The sequence below is a fragment of the Musca domestica genome, unplaced genomic scaffold, assembly GCF_030504385.1.
Source record: "Musca domestica strain aabys unplaced genomic scaffold, Musca_domestica.polishedcontigs.V.1.1 55, whole genome shotgun sequence".
NCBI classification, from domain to species: Eukaryota; Metazoa; Arthropoda; class Insecta; order Diptera; family Muscidae; genus Musca; species Musca domestica.
Window position 1 is genome coordinate 4,603,742 of NW_026712355.1, and position 9,698 is coordinate 4,613,439.

The 9,698-nt window shown below is 33.3% G+C and overlaps 3 protein-coding genes across 3 annotated transcripts; 2 read left to right on the top strand and 1 right to left on the bottom strand.

The window, feature by feature from the left end:
* The first annotated feature begins 1,279 nt into the window (after nt 1–1,279).
* LOC101893609 (lipase 3) lies at nt 1,280–2,791 on the top strand. The gene is made up of 3 exons (XM_005189842.4): nt 1,280–1,453; nt 1,512–2,237; nt 2,298–2,791. Exons 1-3 carry the CDS (start codon nt 1,325–1,327, stop codon nt 2,688–2,690), a joined length of 1,248 nt encoding a protein of 415 aa, XP_005189899.2. The 5' UTR covers nt 1,280–1,324; the 3' UTR covers nt 2,691–2,791.
* A 2,960-nt stretch (nt 2,792–5,751) lies between these two features.
* On the top strand, nt 5,752–7,119 carry LOC101887293 (lipase 3). Its single transcript, XM_005184818.2, has 3 exons — nt 5,752–5,880; nt 5,939–6,664; nt 6,724–7,119. Exons 1-3 carry the CDS (start codon nt 5,752–5,754, stop codon nt 7,111–7,113), a joined length of 1,245 nt encoding a protein of 414 aa, XP_005184875.2. The 3' UTR covers nt 7,114–7,119.
* A 617-nt stretch (nt 7,120–7,736) lies between these two features.
* LOC101887460 (lipase 3-like) lies at nt 7,737–9,279 on the bottom strand. The gene is made up of 3 exons (XM_005184819.4): nt 9,010–9,279; nt 8,215–8,940; nt 7,737–8,154 (listed from the first exon to the last, which is right to left on the bottom strand). The coding sequence occupies exons 1-3, from the start codon at nt 9,136–9,138 to the stop codon at nt 7,762–7,764; spliced, it is 1,248 nt and encodes a 415-aa protein (XP_005184876.2). The 5' UTR covers nt 9,139–9,279; the 3' UTR covers nt 7,737–7,761.
* Nucleotides 9,280–9,698: the final 419 nt, after the last annotated feature.

A 9,698-nucleotide genomic window follows, 5' to 3' on the forward strand; every position in this document is an offset into this window, starting at 1 on the left:
AATCTTTTAGAGGCCAACATAGACGTGGACTTTTGAAAATATTTTTTAGAGGCCAATATAAACGTGGATTTTAAAAAATTATCTTTTAGAGACCAACATAGACGTGGATTTTTTTAAAATTATTTTTTAGAGGCCAACATAGACGTGGAATTTTTGTAAATTATTTTTTAGAGGCCAACATAGACGTGGATTTTTTTTAAATTATTTTTTAGAGGCCAACATAGACGTGGAATTTTTGTAAATTATTTTTTAGAGGCCAACATAGACGTGGATTTTTTTAAAAATTATTTGAAATTCGCCTTCAAAGGTATTATTCCTACGGTCATTCATCAGGCCTCCTTGTAAACCACAAAATCGATTATACAATTTAACGCTTTTAATTGTCCAATCCGATGGACTATCTAAACTTAAAAAAGAAATGTTTGTTTTTCCTAATCTAATCTACAATATTATTTAAATTGGTCACTTGGGGTACCTGATTACCAGATTATGAAAAATTGATGATAATACCAAATCTAGCAGTAACCCCAAGCAAATTCCAGACCGATAATTGACCGCCCTTTGTCAATATTGGTATTTTGCAAAATGAGGACGTGTGTCTGGTTAGCTTTGCTGATATCGCTAACAGCTGTTGGCAGTCAGCCAACGCCGGATATTTTGAGATATTTTCAAAATCCCGAACCTCATGTTGAGGCTCCCACATAAACGTGGATTTTTTAAAAATTTATTTTTTTAAGTCAAACGCAAATTTTTTTTGAGAGTCCAACATAGACGTGGATTTTTTAAAAATTATTTTTTAGAGGCCAACATAGACGTGGATTTTTTGTAAATTATTTTTTAGAGGCCAACATAGACGTGGATTTTTTGTAAATTATTTTTTAGAGGCCAACATAGACGTGGAATTTTTGTAAATTATTTTTTAGAGGCCAACATAGACGTGGATTTTTTGTAAATTATTTTTTAGAGGCCAATATAGACGTGGATTTTTTTTTAATGTTATTTAAGAAGTCTATAATGAACTTGGATTTTTTGTTTCCCACGATCAATCCTCAGCTACAGAATGACCCCCTCCCTGGAATTATAAACCTCAAACTCGATTAAACAATTTACCACTTTTAATTGTCCAATCCGGGGGGCTATATAAACTTAAAAAACAAATGTTTATTTTGCCTAATCTAATCTTCAATATTATTTAAATTGGTCACTTGGGGTGCCTGATTACCAGATTATGAAAATTTGACGATAATTCAAAATCTAGCAGTAACTCCAAGCAAATTCCAAACCGATAATTGACCGCACTTAGTCAATATTGAAATCTTGCAAAATGAGGACGTGTGTCTGGTTAGCTTTGCTGATATCGCTAACAGCTGTTGGCTGTCAGCCAACGCCGGATATTTTGAGATATTTTCAAAATCCCGAACCTCAGCTAACATTGAGACCGAAAATCACAACGGTAAGTGAAAAAAGAAAATTTGAAGAGATGCATATTTTTAAATCTTGTATTTTCCCAGGCCGATCGCATAGCTTCCCATGGCTATCCGGCAGAAACCCATAAAGTTGTCACCGAGGATGGTTATATTATTACCCTCTTCCGCATACCCTATTCCCATAAATTGCAAAATCAAAATGCCTATCGTCCGATAGTTTTGATACAACACGGTTTGTTTAGCAGTTCCGATGGTTGGATGTTGAATGGCCCAAATGATGGCATTGGTTTCAATTTAGCCGATGCTGGCTACGATGTCTGGTTTGGCAATGCGCGTGGCAATACCTATAGTCGCAATCACACATCGATGTCCACAAATCACCCGTACTTCTGGCGCTTTAGTTGGCATGAAATTGGCCATTATGATATTGCGGCCATGATTGATTACGCCCTGGCCATAAATGGTCAGGGACAAAAGGCCATACATTATGTGGGCCACTCGCAGGGAACCACTGTGTTCTTTGCTCTGATGTCATCGCGTCCTGAGTATAATGCGAAAATTAAAACAGCCCACATGTTGGCCCCGGTGGCCTTTATGAATAATATGTCCGATAAATTGGTTAGGACATTGGCACCCTATCTGGGGCACCACAATGGCTATGCGGCATTTTTTAATGATCAAGAGTTTATACCCTACAATGAGCTGTTTACCAAATTGGGTTACAATGCGTGTGCCCCGAACTCTAAGACCCATCAACTATGCAATAGTATTGCCTATATGCTGGAGGGTCCGGAATCCAATACAAATAGGGTAAGTTGAAGAAATGCCATACTTAAAATATATAATTATTACCCTATTGTTTATTTCCAGACCGGTCTAGTCATTTTGGCAGAGACCCATCCTGCCGGTTGTTCTACCAATCAAATATGCCATTACATGCAAGAACAGCAGTCGGGTCGTTTCTGTCTGTATGATTATGGGCGAACAAAGAATCTCCAACTGTATGGTCAACCTACGCCACCCGATTATCCAGTGGAACAGATTACCTCGAAAGTTCATCTGTGGTACAGTGACAATGATGACATGGCAGCTGTGATAGATGTTGAACGTTTGGCAGACAAATTACCCAATCGTGTCATGCATCACATGGAAGATCCCACATGGGCTCATGGCGATTTTGCCTCACATATAGAAGTCAAGAAGTATATCAATGAACCGATTATAGAAATAATGAATGACTACGAACAAGAAATGAAAATGTGAAGATAATGAAAGGAAAATAAAAGATTTAAAAAAACGTGGATTTTTTTAAAATTATTTTTTGGTTGCCAATATAAATTTGGATTTTTTTTAAATTATTTATTTTAGAGCTAACATAAACGTGGATTTTTTAAAAAAATGTTTTTTGAAGTCCAATATAAACGTGGATTTTTTAAAAATAATTCTTTAAAAAAAAATTTTTGAAGGCTTAGCGTAGTGTGACTACTACCGTCAAGTTAAGTGCAATAGTAACACTTGACGGTAGTAGTCACACTTCGCTAGTTTTAAGTTTATTATTTTAATTATTTGCAAATCACCCTGAAGATGAAACTCAAAGAGCTTCGAAATATTGGAAAAAGAAAAATAAATAATTAAAAAAACCAAAAAGTTTGACCCCAAGCTCAAATAATTGTTTTTATTAAAATTATTTTTTTAAATTCCTGATAAACGTGGATATTTAAAAAATTATTATTTTAAATTCCTGATAAACGTGGATTTTTAAAAAATCATTTTTTAAATTCCTGATAAACGTGGATTTTTAAAAAATCATTTTTTTTCCTGATAAACGTGGATTTTTTTAAAATTCCTAATAAACGTGGATTTTTAAAAAATCATTTTTTTTTAATTTCTGATAAACGTGGATTTTTTAAAAATTATTTTTTTTAAATTTCTGATAAACGTGGATTTTTAAAAATCATTTTTTTTTAAATTCCTGATAAAAGTGGATTTTTAAAAAATCATTTTTTTAAATTCCTGATAAACGTGGATTTTTAAAAAATCATTTTTTTAAATTCCTGATAAATGTGGATTTTTAAAAAATTATTTTTTTAAATTCCTGATAAACGCGGATTTTTAAAAAATTATTTTTTTAAATTCCTGATAAACGCGGATTTTTAAAAAATTATTTTTTTAAATTCCTGATAAACGCGGATTTTTAAAAAATTATTTTTTTTAAATTCCTGATAAACGCGGATTTTTAAAAAATTATTTTTTGAAAGTCTGATAAAAGTGTTTTTTTAATTATCTTTTGAAGGCCAACATAAATGTGCATTTTTAAAAAAATATTTTTTGAAATTACTGATAACGCGAATGTTTAAAAAATTATTATTTTAAGTCCCTTTTGTTTCAGAAGGTCCCGTGTTGTATCAGAACTATCGGATTCTGCAAATTATGGGAATATGGTATGCGGAAAAAGGGGATGATAGCATCTTCGGTGTTTATCTCATGGGTTCCCCCTGAATAGCCATGTTTGGTAATGCGGTCGACCCATTTGAAATTGAAATCCATCTATCAATTTTTCCCTATTTGACTTACCGTAGAGATTTTAAGTCTCAATGTCAACTGCCGGGTTGAGGATTTTAAAAATATCTCCAAATATCCGTCATTTGTTCACAACCAACAGCTGTTAATGATGTCAGAAAAGTGACCAGACATGCGTCCTAATTTTGCAAAATTCGCACACACGACTAGGTGCTTCAGTTTACAACAATAACCAGTTGTTGTATTTGAAATATTTTGGGAAATGTTGATATCAGCTAATTTCGCATAACCCTAGTCATTGTCCAATTAACACAACATTTGAGATAAGATTAATGAATGCATTTGATTTAGATTACCCCCCTATCCGTCCGATTAAAGAAGCAATATAACTTCCAGGGGTCTCCGAAATCATTTCCAAAAAAAATCCACGTTTATGTTGATCTTCAAAAAATATTTTTTTAAAACATCCACATTTATGTGGGACTTCAAAAAATATTTTTTTAAAACATCCACATTTATGTGGGACTTCAAAAAATATTCTTAAAAAAACGTTTATGTAGGACTTCATAAAAATATTTTTTAAAAAATCCGCGTTTATGTTAGCCCTCAAAAAATAATTTTTAAAAATCCACGTTTATTAGAGACTTCAAAAAATATTTTTTTAAAAAATCGACTTTTATGATGGCCCTCAAAAAATAATTTTTAAAAAATCCACGTTTATTAGAGACTTCAAAAAATAATTTTTAAAAAATCGACATTTATATTGGCCCTCAAAAAATAATTTTTAAAAAATCCTCGTTTATTAGAGACTTCAAAAAATATTTTTTTTAAAAAATCCACGTTTATTAGAGACTTCAAAAAATATTTTTTTAAAAAATCGGCGTCTATGTTGGACTTCAAAAAATAATTTTCAAAAAATCCACGTTTATGTTGGACTTAAAAAAATAATTTTCAAAAAATCCACGTTTATGTTGGACTTAAAAAAATAATTTTCAAAAGATCCACGTTTATGTTGGAATTCAAAAAATATTTTTTTTTAAAAATCCACGTTTAACAAGGCCTTCAAAAAATATTTTTTAAAAATCCACGTTTAACAAGGCCTTCAAAAAATAATTTTTTAAAAATCCACGTTTAACAAGGCCTTCAAAAAATATTTTTTTTAAAAATCCACGTTTAACAAGGCCTTCAAAAAATAATTTTTTAAAAATCCACGTTTAACAAGGCCTTCAAAAAATAATTTTTTAAAAATCCATGTTTAACAAGGCCTTCAAAAAATAATTTTTTAAAAATCCACGTTTACTAAAGACTTCAAAAAATAATTTTTAAAAAATCTATGTTTATGTTGGACTTCATAAAAAATAATTTTAAAAAATCCACGTTTAACAAGGCCTTCAAAAAATAATTTTTTAAAAATCCACGTTTAACAAGGCCTTCAAAAAATATTTTTTTAAAAATCCATGTTTAACAAGGCCTTCAAACAATAATTTTTTAAAAATCCACGTTTACTAAGGACTTCAAAAAATAATTTTTAAAAAATATATGTTTTTGTTGGACTTCATAAAAAATAATTTTAAAAAATCCACGTTTATTTTGATCTTCAAAAATAATTTTTAAAAAATCCACATTTATGTGGGACTTCAAAAAATAATTTTTAAAAAATCCACTTTTATTAAGAATTATTAATAAATATTACTAAAAATAGTTTGAATAATAATCTTATCAAAGTACACATTAGATCGACTGATAATTTCGGCACCCCCAATAAAAGCATTGGCTTTTTCAGTCTTAAGGGGAGCTGTATACGATGAAGACATACATCTGGATTGCGCTGCTGGTGGCAATTGCCGGTGTTAGTGCTCAGCCCACTGCTGATATTTTGCGCTATTTTCAGAATCCTGAGCCACATATTACACTAAAACCCAAAATTACTACGGTAGGTCTAAAACATAAAATTTAAAAATATTCTTCTAAAAATAATAACTTTTAACCAGGCAGATCGCATTGCAGCCCATGGCTATCCAGCAGAAACTCATGGGGTGATTACAGAGGATGGCTATAATATTACCCTCTTTCGCATACCCTATTCCCATAAATTGCAAAATCAAAATGCCCAACGTCCCATTGTTCTGCTGCAACACGGTTTGCATAGTAGTTCGGATGCCTGGATGGCTGTTGGTCCAGATGATGGCATCGGTTTCAATTTAGCCGATGCTGGTTATGATGTTTGGTTTGGCAATGCTCGTGGCACCACCTATGGGCGTAATCACATATCGAAATCCACAAATCATCCCTACTTCTGGCGTTTTAGTTGGCATGAAATTGGTCAATATGATATTGCGGCCATGATTGATTATATCTTGGTCGTAAATGGTCAGGGCCAAAAGGCCATACATTATGTGGGCCACTCGCAGGGGACCACTGTTTTCTTCGCCTTGATGTCTACCCGTCCTGAATATAATGAGAAAATTAAAACCGCCCATATGTTGGCCCCAGTGGCCTATATTGGTAATATGTCGGATAAATTTGTGACGACCTTGGCACCGATTTTGGGCCACCACAATGCCTATGCTGCCTTCTTCGATAGTCAAGAGTTTATTCCACACAATGAATTGTTTACGAAACTGCTCTATAATGCCTGCTCACCAAAGTCCAAATTACATGGACTGTGCAGTAGCATCGCTTATTTGGTCGAGGGCTCGGAAAGTAATAAAAATATGGTAAGGAATAACTATTCGTTGCAGAAATAACCTAAACTTTAATTAAATCTATTATCCAGACCGCTTTGCCCATCATACTTGAAACCCACCCTGCTGGAGCCTCCACCAATCAAATGTGTCATTATATGCAAGCACAACAGTCGGGTTGTTTCTGCCTCTATGATCATGGTCCGAAAAAGAACATGGAACTATATGGTCAAGCCACACCACCTGAGTATCCTGTAGAGTGGATTACTTCCGAAGTCCATCTCTGGTACAGTGACAATGATGACTGGGCTCATTTGGACGATGTTGAACGTTTGGCTGTCAAATTACCCAATCGTATTATGCATCACATGGAAGACCCCACATGGGCCCATGGTGATTTTGCAGTACACAAGGAGGTCAAGAAATATATCAGTGATCCAATTATTGAAATTATGAATAAATATGAAAATTTAAATGAATAAAAAATGATTAAGGGCTTCAAAAAATAATTTTTAATAAATCCACGTTTGTTAGGGACCTCAAAAAATAATTTTTAATAAATCCACGTTTGTTAGGGACCTCAAAAAATAATTTTTAAAAAATCCACGTTTGTGGTTGGACTTCAAAAAAGTATATTAAAAAATTATATTAAATATATAATAAATTTTTAAAAAAATCCACGATTGTAAAATACCTAAAAAATAAATTTTTAAAAAAATCCACGTTTGTAAAGGACCTAAAAAATAAATTTTTAAAAAATCCACGTTTGTAGAGGACTTCAAAAAATAATTTTTTAAAAACTCCACGTTTGCGGTTGGACTTCAAAAAAGTATATTAAAAAATTATATTAAATATATAATAAATTTTTAAAAAAATCCACGTTTGTAAAGGACCTAAAAAATAAATTTTTAAAAAATCCACGTTTGTAGAGGACTTCAAAAAATATTTTTTTAAAAAATCCACGTTTGTGGTGGACTTCAAAAAAAATTTTAAAAAATCCACGTTCATGTTGGACTTGTAAAAATAATTTTTAAAAAACTCCACGTCTATGCCGGTCTTCAAAAAATATTTTTTTTAAAAAATTCACATTTATTAAGGACTTCAAAATTTCATCCTAAATATTTATTTTTTCATAATTGCATTTCCTTTTCATAATTATTCATGATTTCCACAATTGGATCACTGACAAATTTCTTGACTTCTATGTGCATGGCAAAATCACCATGAGCCCATGTGGGATCTTCCATGTGATGCATCACCCGATTGGGCAATTTTTCTGCCAAACGTTCAACATCTACCACAGCGGCCATGTCATCATTGTCACTGTACCACAGATGGACCTGAGAAGAAATTAACTCCAGAGGATAGTCAGGAGGCGTGATTTGACCATACATTTCCATATTCCTTTTGGGGCCATGATCATAGAGACAGAATCGTCCCGACTGTTGTTCTTGCATGTAATGGCATATCTGATTGGTAGAGGCCCCAGCCGGATGGCTTTCAACCATGATGGGTAGGGCAGTCTAAAAGAAATGAAAAATTCTGTAGTTGCCATTCACATTTGATCTGATTTCCTAACTTACCATATTCACATTGCTCTCGGGACCCTCAACCATATAGGCAATGCTACTGCACAAGCTATTAAGCTTTGAATGTGGGGCACAGGCATTGTAGAGCAACTTGGAAAACAGATCATTGTGAGGTATAAACTCCTGACAATCGAAAAAGGCCGAATAGGTATTGTGATGCCCCAGATAGGGCGCCAATGTTCTCACCAACTTATCGGACATGTTGCTCATAAAGGCAACGGGGGCCAACATATGGGCGGTTTTAATTTTCTCATTATACTCGGGACGTGATGACATCAGGGCAAAGAACACAGTGGTCCCCTGTGAGTGGCCCACATAATGTATGGCCTTTTGCCCTTGGCCATTTGTGGCCAGGGCGTAATCAATCATGGCCGCAATATCATAATGACCAATTTCATGCCAACTAAAACGCCAGAAGTATGGGTGATTTGTAGACCTCGATGTGTGATTACGACCATAGGTGGTGCCACGAGCATTGCCAAACCAAACATCGTACCCAGCATCGGCTAAATTGAAACCGATGCCATCATTTGGACCTACACCCATCCAGGCATCGGAACAGCTGAATAAGCCATGCTGTATCAAAACTATCGGACGATAGGCATTTTGATTTTGTAGCTTATGGGAATAGGGAATGCGGAAAAGGGTCACAATATAACCATCCTCGGTGACTACTTTATGGGTTTCTGCTGGATAGCCATGGGAAGCAATGCGATCGGCCTAAGAAAAAAGAAAATTAGATATGTGTAAAGAAATCTATATTTTTGATAAGTTCTATGGCATATCTACCGTGGTAATTTTGGGCCTTAGTGTAATATTTGGTTCAGGATCTTGAAAATAGCGTAAAATATCAGCAGTGGGCTGAGCTCGAATAGTTGTAATTGTCACCAGCAATGCAAGCCACAAATACTTCTCCATTGTGTCCAAGTTTTCTAGAGACTACTTCTAAACAAAAAACTAGTAATAATTTGGAACCCCGATGGACTTCCATTTGCTAAAAATATTACTTTATCACATATTACCCACTTTGAATAATCTATGCCACAAGAGTCCTCCAGATACCTCGAATTGATTAGATTGGAAATCTAATCCACTGCAAACTTGCAATTAATTTTTTTTTAATATATTGAAAATATACGAAATTTCTGTAAAATTAGTTTAGTGGATTTTTAAAAATTATTTTCTGAGGTCAAACATATATGTGGATTTTTTTAAAATTATTTTTTCACGTCCAACATAAACGTGGATTTTTTAAAAATTATTTTTTAGAGGCCAACATAAACGTGTTTTATTTAAAATTATTTTTTAGAGGCCAACATAAACGTGGATTTTTTAAAAATTATTTTTTCAAGGCCAACATAAACGTGGATTTTTTAAAAATTATTTTTTAGTGGCCAACATTAACGTGGATTTTTTAAAAATTATTTTTTAGAGGCCAACATAAACGTGGATTTTTAAAAAATTCTTTTTTAGAGGCC